The 19,334-nt window shown below is 40.5% G+C and overlaps 1 protein-coding gene across 1 annotated transcript; it reads left to right on the forward strand.

The window, feature by feature from the left end:
- Nucleotides 1-5,332: 5,332 nt before the first annotated feature.
- On the forward strand, nt 5,333-18,406 carry PRKG2 (protein kinase cGMP-dependent 2). Its single transcript, XM_075092403.1, is given in 7 exon segments — nt 5,333-5,461; nt 5,464-5,843; nt 13,593-13,756; nt 13,803-13,922; nt 15,486-15,627; nt 16,576-16,638; nt 18,277-18,406. Coding segments are annotated over 7 exon segments (1,095 nt in total). The 3' UTR covers nt 18,374-18,406.
- The last annotated feature ends 928 nt before the right edge of the window (nt 18,407-19,334 follow it).

Below are 19,334 nucleotides of genomic sequence, written 5' to 3' on the forward strand. Positions count from 1 at the left end.
ATGTTTTTTTTATCACATGCTTCTCTGATCACTATAACATTTGGGTTTTGAGGTACTGAGAAGTCAGTGAAATATATGTGGACAACATTTATTTATAATTTTGTCTTTTGTAACTGAGAACTCCATTGTAAGAAAAAGAATGAGCAGGCCTCCTCAGGCTGGTCCCATTAATTTATGTGAGCTGCTTCATCCCACCCATGGGCAGCAATTCTGGAAGCCACACTGAACACTGAGGTCCACTGAAGCCAAAGGAGGATTTTATAGGTAAGCAAACTGATGACGGTGCATGTGATGGAGTTGCCTGAAGTATTTCATAGATATGCATTTGTAGAGATTTTTCACAAGTGGGGCTGCCAGGAATTGCACATAGGAGGGATACCGGCAAAGAATTCAGACACTGCCTTTGATATTTCTTCTCTAGTGCTGGCACTTTTGATCAGCAATTTTAAGTTTGTGAGTGGGACAAGAAAGAATTTGGGGTGAATGTAAAGACGGTCTCAAAAGGTAAGTGGAGTGGATTTTGTAGAGGGGAAAATTGGAGGGCAATGACCCAGAGGTGGTTGGGGTTAGACCATCTGTGCCTGACAGCATCAGTAGGAGAGTTGTGCATCCAGCTTTTTGGCTGTTGTGAAATCCTTTCACTCATGGTTTGGCAGGCTGTTTGGGTTTAACAACCCTTGACTTGAAGACAGCTGTTTTGACTCACCAAAAAAGATATGTGCCAGGAGAGAACAGCCCTTGTGAATCCTGTGCTTTACCAACAGTCAGTGTTGAACACAGAGGCAATGCTCCATTCTGGGGCAAGCCATGGTGCTCCAGCCTGACTGAGGACAGACCCTGGGACATGAAAAGGTGCTATGCAGGAAGGCTGTGCAGTGGTGCATGCTTGGGGGTCGGTTTCAGAGAACAAGGGCTGCAGGCTCTCTCCTGCAACTCAACTCCGCGCCGGATAGTCGCGCCAGGACCTCAACAAAGGGCAGGGGAAAGCAAGCAGGACAAACGCCAGTCAGTGTAGCCCGAGCTGGGCCGTGCATTTACTTCTCTACCAAGTGGAATGGGCTGAGGAACCCGGCTTTTCCCTGCGGTTCCTGACCCTGCCCGCCTGGGACAGGGCATCCGCCTCCCTAACGAGCCCGGATACCGCGCCGGAGGCTCCCCGCGCCCTGCAAGCCCCTGCCTCTCCCTGGGCTGGGGACAGCCCAGCCCCCCCCTCAGCCTCTGCACCGCTGCGGCCTCTCCCCTTCCCGCCCTCGCCGCACCTCCCGGCCGTCCGTGACGGCAGCGAGCGAGGCAGGCAGAAATCAGTCTGTGAGGGCAGCCCTGTAGGACCGGGATCGAGGAGGAGGTGCGTGCGGGGACCTGGGGAGGCTGGGAGCGCGCCGCGGCTACCGAGGAGCTGCGGCCTCCCGGAGTTGATGCCGGGCACCGGCGGGGCGGGGAACTCGGTGGTGGTGGTGCTGGCGGTGCTAGCCCGGCAGCACTGGCACCCTGCGGCCCTGGGGTGGACCAGGTTTCTGAGGAGCACGGCCTGGCACTCGGCGCCGACTTGCGCTGAATCCCTTGAGCAGCCCGCGCCAGGTGAACAGGCGCGCAGAGGCATCCTCTTCTTCCTGGGTGAGTTCTGCGTCTGCCTGGTTACTGGCCGCATCTCTGCCAGTGGCAGGCCCCTCGACAGAGCATGTAGTAAACATAGCACATGCTCTGTTTTAGCTTTTTACCTCATTACTTATGGGTAAAGATTGGTCAAACCTTGGAGGCGTAAAGTTTTACGTTTTCTGTTAGAATGAACTACTGCAGTGCTGAATTACCTGTCGGTCTTTTCTTGATTCCTGCTATATACTTGGCCATGAGTGTCCTGTACTAGTAGCCAATAAAGGGCACCATATGGAAACCAGGACTGTCAGATCCGACTGTTTATTCCATTGTACACTGGTGATTAAATGTGCATGTACAATAGGAAGACAGAAGTTCCTAATGTTTTCACTCTAGTGCAGTTGTTATATTATGAACTTTAATCATAATTTCCTTATACAGTAAATCTGTTATGTTTCTGGATACAATCTAAATAGCAGGTTTTTCTGTGCCCTAGGGCAGCCATGCTATCCTTTTGTAAAGGTAATTTTTAAATGTCTGTGATATCCTTTTTTGAAATTGAGTGACTGCCACTGCATTTAGTAGCAGAGGCTGCTACTGTGTTATGTGTCATGACGTATTTCCTGTAATCTCAGTTTTTACTCTATATATCGTAACATTTAGTTTAGGTTGGTTGTTTTGTTTTTTTAAATATTGTTGCATGTTGAGATAAGATCTTTGCTTAAGCCATATGCAATGATACATAAGTCCCTCTTCAGAGTTATATGATTTGGTACCTTGAACTGCAATTTGTTTAAATTCTCCTGTGCAGTACAGATTTACCTTTATTTCTGGCATACTACCCTGTTATAGAGCTGAAGCATCAGCTGTCAAAATGCATCCAGGGAATTGGGGCAAAAGAAATATATTATGCAAAGTCACAATAAGCAAGACAGAATTGAAAAAGACTGTATTGTGAGCTACCTTGTCAAGTATTTCAATTCTAACCCATTGAAGGCTGCAAACTGGTACAGAATTTTGCATCTGTTAAAAGTATAGTTATACTAGACAGTAAAAGCAAATTGCTGAAGTTTCCCTATTTATTTCTTGTTGTCTGACCAGTGTACCTTGTCAGGGGCATGTTCATACCCAGTTATAATGAGGTGGTAAAAGAGATTAGCTTAAGTCACATCACTTGGGGTTCAACCTGAAAAAATTATACTTCATTCAGGAGGCACACCAATAGCTTCTTTGGGCTTACTGATGACTAATCACTATAGCAATACGATTGCCTGGTTAGTGCACCAGTACTTTTATAAAACTTATTAAAAAGGCTGTTGATGAGTCCAAGGAAACAATTTTCTGTTTCATCTAAAGCAGGTATTTCCTGTGCTGTGTTCTTCTGCAATAGTTACAATTGAACAGGACTCATCAAGAGCCTGAGCAGGGGTTTTGGGGAAAAAAAGCTCTATGTGGTGCTAAGGCCTGGACAATACAGCTCTAAGCTCGTTCCTTCTCTCCTAGTGGAGGTCTCCTTAGGATTGCACTAAATGAAACTGTAAATTGGCAGTGTTGTGGCCCACAGATGGGATTTATAGGCAGGCATTGCTCCTCAAGACTAGTTCTGGGGTACAGTGAGTTAGTGATTGTTGAACACTGGACTCCCACAAGCAACATGTTAGTTTCCCCATCTCACCTTGTGCATTTAATACAGTCTGACCTGAGCAGCAGGCACTTCTTCCTTGCTCCTCTTAAAATGCTACAATAAAATATGCCAAAGATAGTATCTGGGGAAGAAGGTGGGTCACTCACTGCAAATCTACAGAAGGCTGCTAGTTGCAGCAAGTGTGTGGAGCATAGGTGTTTTGACAGGAGTCCAACCTCTTTTTTTTTTTTTTTTTTTTTTTTTTCTGGTCACTCTTCATGAGTAGGCAATGGAAAGGGGTAATTCCCCATAAAATGTAATTATTCCTTGACAGTGGTAGCTTCTGCTACAGTAACAAATGTGAGCTAGTTTTAAATGATTAAGAGAGCTGCAGAAGCAGTGCCAGCTGCCTGCTCTGGATAGGAGTAAGTTAGGTCTAACTCTGTGCTGTTCTGAATTTGTCATCAGCAAAAGACAGCAAGGTTGTTCAAACTTTTGGAGTGATTTCTGTATGAGGAAAGACTGACTAAGCTAGGACTTGTCATTCTGGGAAAGAATTCAGGCATACATTCCTGCAGAGAGGTAGGACAGAAGTTTACAAAATAGCATAGAAATGTTAGTAGAGATAAGTCTTTCTGAAGCTGGCTTTTCCTAACTTTGATATCGCTGTGTTTGTACTGGAAGAAACAAATAAAAGGAAGTAGTTCTTCATGCAAGAAGCAGCCCTCTGCAACTCCTCGCTAGGGTGCTGCCAGCCTCTGCAGATACGAAGTTTACAGGGGTTAGAAGGGAAATAAGACAAATAGTAGGAATAGAGATCCACTGAGGATTAAATAAAGCATATCAGGCTCGGGAAATCTGAAATTTCAGATGGTATTTCCGTCAAGCAGTCTATATCCTCATCCTTTCCTGGGTATCTCCGTATGGCTATGGTTGAAGACAGTTTACAAGCTAGTCAGACCCCGTTCTGATCAGTATGACTGTTCTTTTATGGTCATAACCCTTTAAGTTTTTTTTTTTTTATTATTAATATATATGCTTAATAATCACATCCTTTATGCCAGGCAGTTATGCACCCACTGGTTAAATTAGTCCGTGTACTGAATAATTATTCCTCAGTGGGGAAGTGACCCAACTTTTTTCTTTGCTTCTAAGAATTTTCTTGCTTCAGCAGTAGAATCATAGAATGGTTTGGGTTGGAAGGGACTTTTAGAGGTCATCTAGTCCAACCCCATGCAGTGAGCAAGGACATCTTCAACTAGATCAGGTTGCTCAGAGCCCCATCCAACCTGACCTTGAATGTTTCTAGGGATGGGGCCTCCACAACCTCTCCGGGCAACCTGTTACAGCACTTCACCATCCTCATTGTAGAAAATTTCTTCATTATATCCCATCTGAATCTACACTCCATTAGTTTAAAACCATTACCCCTTGTCCTGTCACAACAGGCCTTGCTAAAGAGACCGCCCCCATCTTTCCTCTAGTCCCCCTTTAAGTACTAAAAGGCCACAATAAGGTCTCTCCGTAGCCTTCTCTTCTTCAGGCTGAACAACCCCAACTCTCTCAGCCTGTCCTTGTAGGAGAAGTGCTCCAGCCCTCAGATCATTTTTGTGGCCCTCCTGTGGACCCACTCCAACAGCTCCATGTCCTCATGCTGAGGACCCCAGAGCTGGACACAATACTCCAGGTGGGGTCTCACCAGAGCGGAGGAGAGGGACAGAATCACCTCTCTTGACCTGCTGGCCACACTTCTTTTGATGCAGCCCAGAGTACAGTTGCACAAGCTAGAGTGCAAGCTTTTCTCATTCATGCTGTTTGTTTTGCCTCATTAGGCTGATAAGAGCTTCTTCAACTCACAGAAAAGTAGTGGTATCAATCAAATATTTTGCTTTGTATCCACCAGTCTACCTACCTATTCTCTTTGCCTTTTACTCCTCTGACTTTCAGGACTGGAAAGGATGAAAGCAATCGACTGTATTTACTATAGTTGTATATCTCAAAATCAGCTGCCAGTTAAATACTAAATTCATTATTTACTCCTCCATATTTTTTTCTTCTTCTTGGGGAATGAAATAAAACCGCAAATTTATTTTCTCACCTAGGTCTCTGGACAAAATGGGGAATGGATCAGTGAAACCCAAGCATCTGAGGCAGCTGGATAGACATGTAGCAAACCCCCCTAATGGCTGCGCTGGCAACCATAAGTGTTTGAAGGACCCAGGTCTAGGTATCAATGTGATCAATGGCAAGCTGATGTTCTTTGTGGCAGGGTGCCTGTAATGGAAAAGGAGCTGAAGAGAAAAGATCAAGAGTTGCAAGAGGGTCAAAATCATGTTGCTGAGCTTCAGGAACAGTTGGTTATGCAGACTAAGGTCATAGCAGAACTCACTAAGGAACTTCAGAGCAAGTGTATACAGTTGAACAAGCTACAGGATGTTGTTAGCACTCAAGGAGAGCACTTTCTTCAGCCTTCTCCATTTAAAGTGACTTCAAGGATTCAAATCTCTGCTGATAGGAAGAGAGGAGCCAAGGAAGGTGTATCTGCTGAGCCAACAACACGGCTGTATGATTTGAACAGGCAAGCTGTGTTTTCCTTAGAAACAGGAAGAGTCCAAAAGGATTCCAGGTGAGCACATTTCAGGAGGATTATATGCTTGTGTCACAAGGATATTACGTTTATCACAATGATATCCACTCCTCATGATAAATCAAGATTAAAGTATCTTTTTTGTATAGGCTTTGTCACTGTGGTAGTTAAATGCTGATTGTGTTTGTGTGTAACTTTAACCAAGAATCATCTGTGCCCCACAGACTTCAGCTGAAGAGTGGTGGGTAGCCTCTGTATTTAGTTGAGAAGACTCTTATAGTCTTTGGGATTTATCTTTACTGCCAGCTAAGCAGAACCTAAGCCTCTTCTCGGGTCTAGGTTTGCCTAGTGCTTGCAGCTTAAGCTATACTCTGGAGCAGTGATGAGCAGAAGGCTGGATGCCTTCACATGGGTTCAGGTGCTTATTCCTATAGCACAGGTGGCTTGGAAAGGAGCAAGTGGCCTCAGCTCTCCCAAATGCATTATGAACACTTGATTCTGAGCTACGTACAAAGTTTGTCAGCCCACTTTGAACTCAGTCTGATGCGAAATATAATGAAATGTTTTGTATGGTGTGATTATCCTCTTAGCAGCTTCCTCCTGCCCTCCAGCTTCTGATAGTCGTGGTGTAGGAACCTAATTTTACTTCTTCCTCTTTGAATCCAATTATACTTCTAGCCTCTGCAAGACCCAGAAATGTCACAGCTGACCTTGTGGACCGAGGTATCAGGCTGGTATCCTTAACCATACCTTAGACCCTCTTTTACCTTGGAGTGTAGACATAACCTGACTATCTGTTTTAACATGATGGTAGTCAGAATCTATCTGGACTTCAGCCAGCAGCTTAGGCGCCTCAGATTTGTGGGGACCTTTATTATTCTGTTAAGAATTCATGGCACATGTGAGTCTATACTGTAGGAGACCTGAGAGTTACCAGGCTTGATTTCTTGTCCATCATGTCCAGCATTGCACATTAAAGGCTGTCTTGTGAACAAGAAAGTCTGCCTGAGTCACAATAAGGAGCTGAAATCTTTGGCTAAAAGTACTTTTCCAGAGTAAGGGAACTGTATTGACATTTTATCACAAGTACCTGTGCAGTTTAAATAATTGTTTGTTTTAGGAATGTTCTTTTTGTAATTACCTGTCTTCTCCTTGGCATGATCCTTGTACTGCAGTCCACCAGATGGTTTTCTAGGGTGCTTTCAGACACAGAATTGTGGCAGCATTGAGGAGTTCTGAAAAGATAAGAGCCAGCTGATTAGCTAAGTGCAGCACAGATTTTGCTGTTCAGAACAAATCCAAATATTGCAGTTTAAGTAATCTAAGTGTAATGCTGATCATGTGACAGAAACAGAGCTAGAAATTTTCCATCTTGATTCAGTGGCTCAGCACTTCTAAAAACTTTTTTTTTCTTGTATTTCATCTTATTTTCTTGTCTTTCTAAAAGATTTAGCATTACATAATAGCATTAAGGTGCAGTTCTCTTCTTTTTCCCTCATTTCACCTCTTACAATCTGGTTCAGAGATTGTCATTGTTATTGCTAAGGCTCCCATAGATTCATAACAATTTAGAACATACCATTCCTAAATTTATTCTGATATCTACTTCTCTGGAAACAACTGACTGCATAAGTATGCACAGCATTGGCAGTAAGAGCACACCATCCTCCCCTCTCCTCCCCACCATTCCCAGCTTTTCTATGATTCTATTTGTACCTTTGTTTTCTTCTCTTCAGTACTTGCACATTCTTGAATTTTCATTTAAATTCTTGTCTTTCATGATGGCTATTAAACTTGGATTTCTCTGCTAATTATTGTCTTTAGAGTAAGTAATCTGAAAGTGGAACTCATCATTTGATTATCTAGTGCTAGGAAGTGTACCAACTTGGGCAGAGCAATTAGCATTAGAGAGTTTGCCATGTGTTTTATACAAAAAAAAAAAAGTTGCTCCTCAAGCTTCAGTGCAAAACTAAAAATTATTTTGGACATGCAATCAAATCTTCAACTTTTAGTACTAAAATATTAATTTAACCTAAATGTAAATGTATGAGTTTTAACTGACTAAAGAGCTCCATTCCCCCCATCCTTTCTTCCGTCATCTTACAAATGATGTCTTGAATAGTAAATCATCAGAAGGGCTAGAATTCTTAATTCTAGAAAAAGTGATTTCTAGAGTATCCTAAGTATTCAATAGATCATTCCAGACATTAAAAATTTATCTTAGAATATTAAACTTACCTTCAACTTCATATTTTACCCAGTGTTTTTAGACTTAATTTTCTGCAATTAACCATTTTCCAGCTTTACCTCTTGGTAGGAAATAAAGTGGCAGTCTTCCTGTGTTTTACATATAGGGCCAAGAACATGGTCCAGTAGTCAGGTAGACAATTAAATAGTGGAATATGGTCTTGTATTATTGGCATTACAGCAGGTGGAGTTTTAAAATGTTGTCTTTGGAATTTTTTAGTGATGCTTTGTATTAATGTTCTTTTTAGCCTAAGTAGTCACATAAAAGACAGGTCAGACTAATTTTGGTTTTATATAGAGTTTAAACCATCTCCAAGAGTTCATGTCTTTGAACCTTTGAGTAAGGTTCTGAAACTTAAATCTGTCTTATTAATGGGTACTTGTCATCTGCTTTGCAGTGACTTTGTTCAAATGTCTTAAGCTTTGAAAGACTAGACATCTTGGACTACAGTACAGAAGGTATGGGTGACTTGAGTTAATACATATGCAAGACACTAATGAAACCTCAATTCCTGTGGCATAATCCGTTTTAAAAAATCTTGAAGATCATAGACGAGGTATTTGTCATTTGCAAGTTAACATTTTTTTTCCTGTCACAGCCGGCTTAACACTAGACGTTGCTCTGTGACAACTCTTAGACCTGGACAGAATGATTTTCTAAATTATCCTTGCAGAAAATGTATTTTATAAACCAGCATACATTATAGTCACAGAGGGAAGAATTTATTCTTTCTCCAACAAATCAAGTAATAGTAAAAGATCCTGCTCAGACTTCTGGTGTGGGGGCAGATATATCTTTTGATGTGATAGTGGCCAAAGTATCATTTGATCTTCCAAATACTTTGGAAGCAAACAGGTGCAAAAAACCCCACCACTAAACTGCTTCAGGCATAGCACTATTATGCCTCTCACTTAGATAAGCCTGTGATACACATGCACTTGTTTATGCCACCATCACCTTGCTATTGAGACAACCAAATACTGGAAGGTGCAAACGTTTGTTTTCCTTATCTGGGCTGTAAATACTGTAGTAGGTCAAAATCAGACAGTTGGCATACATGTAAGGACAAAGTCTAACGTTCACTGTCTACTGAATTCTGTATACTGTAATTAAAAAATACTGATCCTTTAGCCTAACAGTGTCTATAGAAGTGTTTAGAGTTTCTGATATAAGTAGCTGCCTCCCCTTTACAGAGAAAGGACATAATGCAACCCCACTTTTGCATAAGACAATTGCACAGTGTTGCTACAGAGTTGTGAAAGGAGCTATTTCAGAAGGAAGAGAAGCTCCATGCTACATTCTTGAATTTGCATTGAGTCCAGAGTATTACCATTCCATTTTAGAAATATTTGTAAAACAAATGGGACAATTTTATGCTGTTCATTTAGCAGGGTTTTAAGTGCAATACTTGTTTGGAGTATCTCAGCATGAATGATTTTAATGAAAGTTTTAGAAGCTTTCAATAGTTCTTGATCTGTCCTGTATGAGTGGATGTTTTCTCATGTATATATTTCATCTCTTGAGCTAGTTGGATAAATCCATCTCAGCTTCCAAAAATATGAGTTTTTCCTTAACGGAAGTTTAAGCATTGAAAATTTAACTAAAGCCTGAAGATTTTAGAGTTTGAACACAGTATATAAAAGCAGGTCTCTCAAAAAAGTCTTTCAAGTGAAGAATTTTTTAATCTCTTATCCTTTGCCTTGTTAAGAATCTAGGTGTGTCAATACCTGTAGGACTTGGTTCTCCATTTTTCTGTGTCCTTCCAGAGCATGCTATCACCATCAGCAGCATTTAAGCTGCCTATATGAAGTCCCTTCCCAATAATGGGCTCAGGATCATGACGCAGTTCTGTTATCAGCCATTATTGGCTGGGGAAGAACTGTCTTGACATTGATGTGTTTTACCAGTCAATGCCAGCAGATAACCAAAAATCTCTCATTAGTAGCAGAAAGGTATATTAAAAGAAAGCATTTCTCTGCAAAGTATATGTTGTAGCCTTGTACTTGTGAGATGATATCTATCTTATGATGGGAATAAATTCCCAATCCTGTTTCCAAAAAGCCCTTCTTAGAGTGTCAAGTGCTATTTATAGCACTTGACTGGGAATGTACTGAAAGGGACAGAGGGAACATTTCCACAAAAGCTGACAGCAGGGAGGAGAACAAAGGCTGGAGAAGTATGCTATGGCAAAGCTGGCTCCAGGCAGTGAAGAAAAGTCCTACTAGCAGCATGACCAAGAAATACCTTAACACCGGAAGAGTTGTGTGGAGCTGTGCACCCCCTTTCAGTAGTATTCATCAGGACAGTGACTGGCATGAGTATGGGATTAAATGTCTTCTGTCCTTTCAGGACACCTAGTTATTTCCAGCAGCAGTTCTCAGAAGTGGGGCAGGTATAAGAGAAGCTGAGGAAAACAAGGGAGAGAAAACTGTTGGATAGGTACTGTGCTGGATGCCCATGAAACGAGCAAGCAACTGTTACGAGAGCCTGAGCCGTGTTTATGATACTCGTGTCCTTTGCTCAGTGGCCACCTGTGCTTTCTGAAAACAGCATAGCCTCCTATTCTGTAGTTCTGGAAGCTTTAGTGCTTATTTTAAGTATCAGTTTATGACCCATGACTGTATTTTATTGCAATATTGCATGCATGATGCAGGCCAGGGTCAATTAAATAAGCAAGGTGGGTTTTTTTACCAGAAAACTAAGTTAGAGCTTATATTCTAATAACCCTGTTGCTTTCAGCAGCAGCTAAGTTATAATCTCTACTTCTAGACACAATCCTCACCATAGCTACTTGATTTTATTTTTCTTGCCTCGTCTCACTACCATTACTTATTTTCAGTCATTATATGGCTAATAACACTGTAAGTCTACTTACTTGCCTTAACTGATTGTTCATTCCTGGACTTTCCTCAGGAGATTGGCCTACATAACCTAGTTTTGATGATAACCTTGCATCATTTTATGAATACAAGCAAGAGTGGGCCTTAAATGCCTCGGAAAGCTGTTAGGGTGCTTATTTTGTCATGCCGCTTCCTTACACATGCACATTAGGAACATGGGGACTTAAAGGTAGAATTTATCTTTTACTTCAGCAGTAAAGGAAAACTACTCAGTAGGTCCATAAAAGCATCATCAGTGCAGCAGTTGTTTAATTGCATTCATTTCTGGCATGCATTCAAGGCACTGCTTTACAGTAAGCCCTTGACCCAGAACATAGGCAAGTCAACCAGACCTCATAGATTGCCCAGTATGTAGATATAGCCAGCTTTGTCTCTGTTGGTTAGTCATTATTAGTGGATTCATCTACTGTTGATTTTTCCATGTTTCCTTCTTCCTAAAATCCAACCACTGGGCTCTTCCACCAGCAGCTCAAATAGATTGTTCTTGTGTTTACCACTCACCCATTTATATATATTTACTACTGCAGGAAATGATGCAGAGGCTCTGCCTCAGGGAGCAGCGAGAATAGGGTTGCTTCACAAGAGTAGGTGACTACCATACAGACAATGCCCTGACTAACGAGGGTACCATCCCACAAGGTCTGGACAGGGTAGGCAGAGCTGGGTAGTGATAAGTGTTGTCTGAAAAACTGATTCATCTCCCAGTGTACAATGAGTCAATATAATCACACAGTCAAGGGGGACATTGCTTATTTATTTCAGGGTTGCACAAGCTTGGGTGCTATGTGGTTTCCCACAAACCAAGCACACCGGATCAAAATTGCAGTAGGTATTTATACAGTTAAATGTGTTAGTAATACACCCCGCAGCTAGTCATTGGTTAGTTTCTTTCTCACTTCATCTTAAAGTACAGCTCCTCTTAAATTTACTGTGCATGCTCAGAGAGTAAGAGGCTTATTTAAGGAGGGGGATTTCTGGCCTGTGGGTGTGATTTTTAGTATTATAATGACGATAGTTCACCCAAAGGACACTTAGTTCTTACCAAGCTGGCATCATACATAAAATATTAGTTGTTCTCTTTAAGGTCTAATTGCCCCACAGTGTCCTTGGTTAAAGGATACTGACTTTGTCTGAGGCAAGAGTTTTCCCTTTTATCAGTTTCTCAGTCCTTCTCCAAGGGTACTGAATGTCTGTTCTTCTAATTAAAGATGGTTTAGTGTCCTTTAGTTTTAATATATGCAAAGAACATCTTTACCTAATACAACGTTAGCTAAGTTTTTTCAACAACAGGGTTCACCAGGAGAACACAGAAGAAGAGATCAATCACATTCAACCTCTAACCAAGAGGCAGAAACAAAATACTTACAATATTGGGCCAATACCCATCCAGAAGACAAAACCAAAATCCAGTTATTTCTATAACATAGCTCAGGCAAGAACTGAATGCCCAGACTTAAATAGAGTATGCAGGCCAATGGGCAGAGGATGCATGGGTGGTGGTCCCAAGTGATGCTGATCAGGGTAGTGTTGTGTTATATTTTTCTTCTGATCATAACCTAAAAATTCCTAAATCAGTAAAGGAAAGGACCTGCTTTGGGAAGATTCTCTCATGTCTGGCATTCTTAAGGAGATAGAGTGTATTTGGCATCCCACATGAGCAGGGTTTTTATTCAGGTAAGAGCACTTATGCTGTTTGTTGTCATCTGTGCAAAGGAAGTGGGCACAGCAGAGGTAGGAGGAGTTTTGCAGGGAGGTCAAAGGTCAGTGCAGGAGGGATCAACACTAACCCTCCACCTCCACACACACCTCTCCTGGACCCTGGACTTATTTTGTGAACTTTGGGATAATGATCACTAGGTACTTTGCAAGCCTACCTTGAGATCATGCCCTGATGATAAATTTGCTTAGTAGCTATGAACAGGGAATGCTACAGGATCAATGTTGTTTTGCAGGTGCAAGGGAAGTTCTCTCTAGTAATTTTTTTAAATCACATTCATTTACAGCTTGCTTTGTTTTTCCCTACACTTCTAACATTCTCGTAAGAAACAGAAACATCTGTTAAACATGTTTTGGTATACTTTTCTTTCTTGCGTCTTTCCTTACCACAAAGGAGAAACCCTGATGAGGTCTTAGTACCATCAATGTTGACTTTAACATTATTACTATTATCAGTGTTATGTTTTTGCTGGATATTAGAAAAAAAATGTATTAGAATGTTAGAAGAGTGGACCTGATTTTATAACAAGTTGCCATTCCTGTACAGCCAGTTGTATGTGAAGGCATACCTTTCCCATTTCTTTCCTTCAGATAGACACAGCAATATACCTTAGTCATGCAATGGGGAAAGAATATGGTGAGAAACAGTGCAACACTTTCTGGGGAGCGTGTCTTCTACTGGGAGCCTTTTGACATCTAACCTGATGCTTTCTGCAAGCAGGGTCACACAGGAGGAGAAAGGCCATAGTGTGGCACAGCTAGCAGCATGCACATTAATTGCAAGGATTGTAACACACACCAGTGGTACTGGTCATGTAAGGGTTAGAAATGAGACAAAACATCTTAAAGGGAATGAACACCTGGTGAATAATATACCCCAAGCATGCTGGATCTTTTAAACTTTGGGTTTTTGTTTGAAACCAGTGAGAAGAATTTTATTACAGATGCCCTGAAGAAAAATCAGTTCTTGAAGAGACTGGAGCCTCACCAGATCCGAGATATGGTGGAATGTATGTATGAAAGGACTTTCCAGCAAGGGAGCTATATCATCAGACAGGGAGAGCCGGGCAATCACATTTTTGTGCTCAAAGGTGAATACTGCTTACTCATACAACAAACCCAAGTGCAAGAGACAGGAAAGTAATTTAGAAGTCTTTGCAGGAAACCACAGTGATGCAGTTTGTGCTCTTAAATCATTTATGCTGGCACTGCTGAGGACAACAAAAATTTTATCTGTGACTTTTATGAAACAGAGTGAGAGCAACAAAAAGCACCTTAGAAACTTCAATCTTGATTTAATGCTGTTTTGTGACCTCTTTCATTTCTGAAAGCCTAGAGACCATAAAATCCTTTCTGTTGTAGGTACAGTCAACCCTTTCTTCTCCATAGGAAGAGCAGGTATAATTTAAAATACAGAAAACTGCTCAGTGGTGAAGCCTTTTCTGAAATAAACTTATTTTTCAACATTTTTGTGAGCTTAAACCAGTTTTCTGTGTTTGGGAAACTGAGAGATGAGGTCTGAGCTACTGTTCTCAAAGCTTATAGTTGTTTTGGTCTTATTTTTAAAAAAAAACCAGCTGCTTGTTTTTTCTGGGGAAAAAAACCCATCAAAACAAAAAATAAGCTTTAGGATAAGAAGACCTTCCTAAAATAATACCAGCAGGTCTGAAGTAATCTCACTGCAGTCGTCTGTGCTGACTGTGACCATGCTTACACTCAAATCTCAAATTACAGATCAGCCATAGTAGAGCCCAGTTGTAACACCTGAAAGTTGCTCCTCACAGCAATACTCTCTTTCATCATCTCACCATAAAAAAAAAATCAGTATTTGTTATTGATCTTTTTTTATTATTGATACTTCTTCAATTCTGCACCACTAGAAGGCCTAGAGGCTCATTTTAATTAAGAGTTCATGCTGTAAGGAGTATGTTCTGTTGAGGCAGGAATGTTTAAGCCAGGAGCATACTGGTATATGTTGGAAAGCACATCATCTGTCTTCTGGCTTCATATGGAGAGGTTAATTTGAAAAAGTGATGGTAGCTGTGTTAGGATGATATAGGTGATGCAGGGAGAAAGAGGAGGTAGGATTTTTGATGGGGTAGTTCTTGCTAGACAAAATTATAACATATTGAAAAACAGGTGTATGAGAAGGAAGTTGTGCACCTGGAAATTTTTCTGGCACATTACACTTTTTCTGTGGAGTCTTGAGAGAAAAGGGCCAAACTTTCAGAACATCTTTAAGGGAAGGGTTTTTTGGGCCATAACCTGTGAAGAAATTCAGACTTTCTTTACTTTTGCTAGGTTTGGAGAAGACTCAAGGATAATTTCTTAAAGGAAGATAAAATGTGCTTTTCATTTTTCTGCCCTCTCCTTTGCATTCTGCACGTATGAACAGACAAGCCTCGTGTAATTTCTCCTGTGATCACTATTTTAAGACTTGTTTGTCTACACTGCACTAGGCTATCTGCACCAGTCCTGACTGTTTTGTTGTAGCAAAGGTTTATCCCATAAGGATTTAGAATGGCCCTTTTCCATGGCTTTCTTGGTGTTGAAAAGTTTCTCTCAGCTTTCCCTCTCTTCCAGAGCAGATTTGTAGATTAGCAATACATTTAAAAAAAAAAATAATCTACATATGATCATGCATTTTCCCTGGTACCTACAGGTAACTTCTCAAGTTCAAAACTTTGTAATATCTTATACAGAGTGAAAGGCTGAAGGTTGTAAAACTAGGCAGGTGGGGGGGGTTTCCATATTCTCAAATATTTGCTTTGATGAGAAATGGCCACATCTGCTTTTGCCAGCCGTTCCATTTATCAGTGTTACTTTCTTTTTCTAGTCCACCATTCTCTGGGGCTGGTCAAATGATGACATATGGTTTAATTCTCAAAGGCATTGAAAAGCTGGATTTTCCTAAAATAATAACAGGTCACTCTGCAGATTTGATCCGCAGACTCTGCAGGTGGGACGGGCAGTTTGTGGCAGAACTTGGGTGTAGATTGAGCTATTTAAGATCCAGACTAGAGTGTTGAATTCCTGACAACTTCATTTAAAATTGTTATATAGCACGGTCTGTTCTGATTATATTCAGTACTCATGCGTGCCTCTGAGTGTGTGTCAAACCTCTTAGTCTGCAGAGGTATCATCTACAACTGCAGGCTCTAGGCTTTCTCTGTAGCTGTGATTTTTTTCTGAAACACATCCTAGGAAGAATTTATTAAAGATGGGCTGAGGAAAGAGGTAAAGAATTAAATTTTATTATCAAGCGCAGTTTTTTAAAAAAATGCCTCCAAAATTACTTAGGCATATAGCTCCTACAGAAAGTGTAGGGCACTTAAGGACTGACTTAAGCCCACTTGAAAATGTACAGGAAGCTGGTATTTCAAAAGGGCCAGCATTAGTGCAGCAGAAGCATTAGAAGCCAGCATTAGAAGCATTAGTGCATGCACAACCTGTGGCTGGTGACACTGCTGACTTTGAGCTCCCAGCTCCAGTGGGATTTCATCCATGGCACTAGGAACAGCATACACTGTGTGCACCAGGATTGAAAGGATCTTTGTACCTGCAAATTTTGGTCTGCCTCCTTTTGTAATTCATGACCAGACCTGCTGGCCAAGAAAAAAAGGTGTACAACTAAAATTCAACCAGTTGGCTTCCCTCTGCTGCTTCTCACAAAGGAGTGACACTGTTTTGGCTTCCTGGAAGGTCTCTCTATCCTCAGAAGAAAGGAGGAGTGAGCAACACCTCATTATGTCTCCTTATGAGACAGCATGTTGTATGCAAGCTCCATCCCTGTGTAACTGTTAAATGCAAACAGTTAGGACCTATAAATGCTCTTTTAAAAAAAAAAAAAAGAGAAGAAAGAATATTTTTTAAAAATTCTTATTCTTTTTCTTTTTTTTTTTTTAAGGCAAAACCCTACAGAAAGATTAGGCAATCTGAGGAATGGAATTAATAACATCAAGAAGCACAGGTAAGTGAAAGAGACTGCCAAGAAGAAAATTGGGGTTCTAATTAGAAAATATTTTTAATATTTTAGAACCCAGTCCGGTAAACCCATAAAGCTCCAGGCACTTCCAGGCAGATTGCATAAGAAAGATCTCTGTTGCTATTGAGTATATTTCAACTACAGCAAGCAACGGTATAAACATAAATCCTCAGCATGAGCATGAATCCTCAGATCTAGAAACATCTGGTTGTTTACTGGTTTTGTTGCAGGTTGCCAATGTAGGGGTTTAATTCAGTTCTCAGAGAATTCAATGCCAGTTCAGCATCTGCCTTTCATACCTCCCGACCCTTAAACAGTTGCTTTTTAAGAGTGGTAGTTATGAGCTCTGGAGCAATATTAGGTTTTTGTTCTCTCAAATGAAGAAAGTCCTCTGTGGGTTAAACATTCCCTGCTTTTTCTTTTTACCTGAGTTGTTTCTAAGCCTTGCAGTTTGTGCTTGAGAGAAGAAGTGCTTTGAATTTTCTGCTTGTCTCCCTCTTCTCATGCTGTTAAAAGAGGGTGGAATTCCAAGGAGGTGCGTACATCTTTGCATGGCTGTACTTATGCATATATTAACCTGCCTGTCACTTTGCATCTCCTTTGTAGAGAGATGCCAATGTATCTGGTGGTCCTGAAGGTCCCCCTGCTACCACTCCCTTGTATGGCAATGGCAGTGCTCAAGTTTCCTCCTTCTAACAACTGTGCTGTCACATGAACAGAAGTTGTTGTGAAAAAATGTCTAATAGCCCTTGCTTGCATGTTTTTCAGCTTCCAAAAGAGAGGTATTGGCTTTGGCTTTCAATATCATGATGCTTTACTAATATAAAAGTGCTTGGCTACAAAGGGAAAACTGATGGCAAGAGCAAAAATTCCCAGAGATGCATTTGAATTATTATAGCTTGCTGGTTTTAGTAAAAATTGAACGAAAGAGAGACAGCAAGCAATATATAACTTAAATTCAGTTAAATAATGGAAATATTATTCTGCCTGTGTACTTTGCATTAGATTTTTGCCATTGCTAGAATAAAGGGTGTTTGATCAAAAATGAATACTGAAAAAACATATTTTTCTCAGTAATAGGCACATACAATGGGAGTACAAATTCCTGTATTCTCTTACTATTGAGTTACAGCACATCCTTAAATAAACTTCCTATTTTAAATGGTCCATTTCTCTTTGCCCTAAAACGAAAAAAAGATTGAGGGTAAAGAATTTGAAATTCACTTTGAACTCAATTTGAAACAAAAAGTAATTCTGAGTCTTCTTTAAGTAGCTACTCCATGAGTGTAGATTTGGTCTTCAACAAATTTGAATCAAAATTTTACACAGTGTGGCCCACTTTTCTTACTGACTTTATTGGGGTTTGGGTGAAATCTAGGATTTGATAGTATTTGGGGAGTGTTCTTCTATAAGGACACTAATGCTATTGTTCTGTTGTACAATTTAATTACTGCAGGTTTATGTTTTAAAGACAAGGAATTGCATCCATTGAAAGAAGTCATCCATATCATGCTAGCTTTTCATTCCTTCGCTGGTAGCAATAAGAATGATGCATAATCAATGGAAAGTATTTTCCAAAATTACTTTCTAAAACAACCCTTTGTTTGTGGTTTTAATGTCCTATTTGTCTGGACCGACTGATTACAGCTACTTTGACAGCTATCCACCTGAAGAAGGAACACCTCCAGGTGAACTTTCAGGCTGGGACAAGGATTTCTGATTTTTTTTTTCTTTCAGGACATTTATAGAGACTCATAGGCATGAGTTCTAAACCTGCTCTCTTGTTTCATGCTTGAAATCAAATTACACAAGGTTTGTGACAAACACAATGTTCCTTGAAAGATAGAAGGCAGTACAGTGACCAGAACTTGTTTGGCTAATGCACCAAAATCTGTGTGCAATTCTTTATAACAAGGGCGTGCATTCAGTCAGCAGATGTAACCTGAAGGTGTTTTGATACTCAATGTCTCTATGAACATTTTCAGACACTATGTATTGGATGTATGGTTTTGCCATTGGAAATACCACTAGCTAATATTTTGATATTAAGAAGGTTACCATATTTCTTTGAACAGAAAGGATGAGTATTGGAAAACAATAATTCTGTGGCATTTGTCAATAGGTGACACTATAGACATTTATTTTTCATTTTATCTTAAGTCACTTTGTTTCACTTTTCCCCATAATGGCTAGTATTGCATTGACCCAGAAGTATGTAGAAAAGAGACTCTTACTGAAAGGTTGATTTGATCTGCCGCTGCAGCTAAAAGGATATCACTGTGGAAGCTGCATCTCTGTCAGTCTAGAATATGTGAGACAGGGTATAACAGGCCAAACGAAAATCCAGTAGGAAACAAGATATATACATAATAGAAGTTGCCTGGAGAAGCAAACTGTGGTATGTGTTTCCCTTACTGCTTCAAAGAGCCGTGTCCATTTCTGAAAATGTTTTGCTTTTATGTAGTGCAAAGATAAAATAGATGGACAGAAAGCATTTACCTTGCAGGAAAACAATATGTAAGTATAGAATAATATTTTTTGCTTTAAAAATATTTTCAGATTGTTTTCATTGATGTTTTGCTGAAATGTTATATCTGTCCACATCAGTGCTAAAACTGTCACCCATTTCAGTGTTCCAGTTGGTATCACTAGATATGAACCATCATTTCAAATCATATTTC

This window comes from Phalacrocorax aristotelis, chromosome 4 (genome assembly GCF_949628215.1).
Source record: "Phalacrocorax aristotelis chromosome 4, bGulAri2.1, whole genome shotgun sequence".
NCBI lineage: Eukaryota > Metazoa > Chordata > Aves > Suliformes > Phalacrocoracidae > Phalacrocorax > Phalacrocorax aristotelis.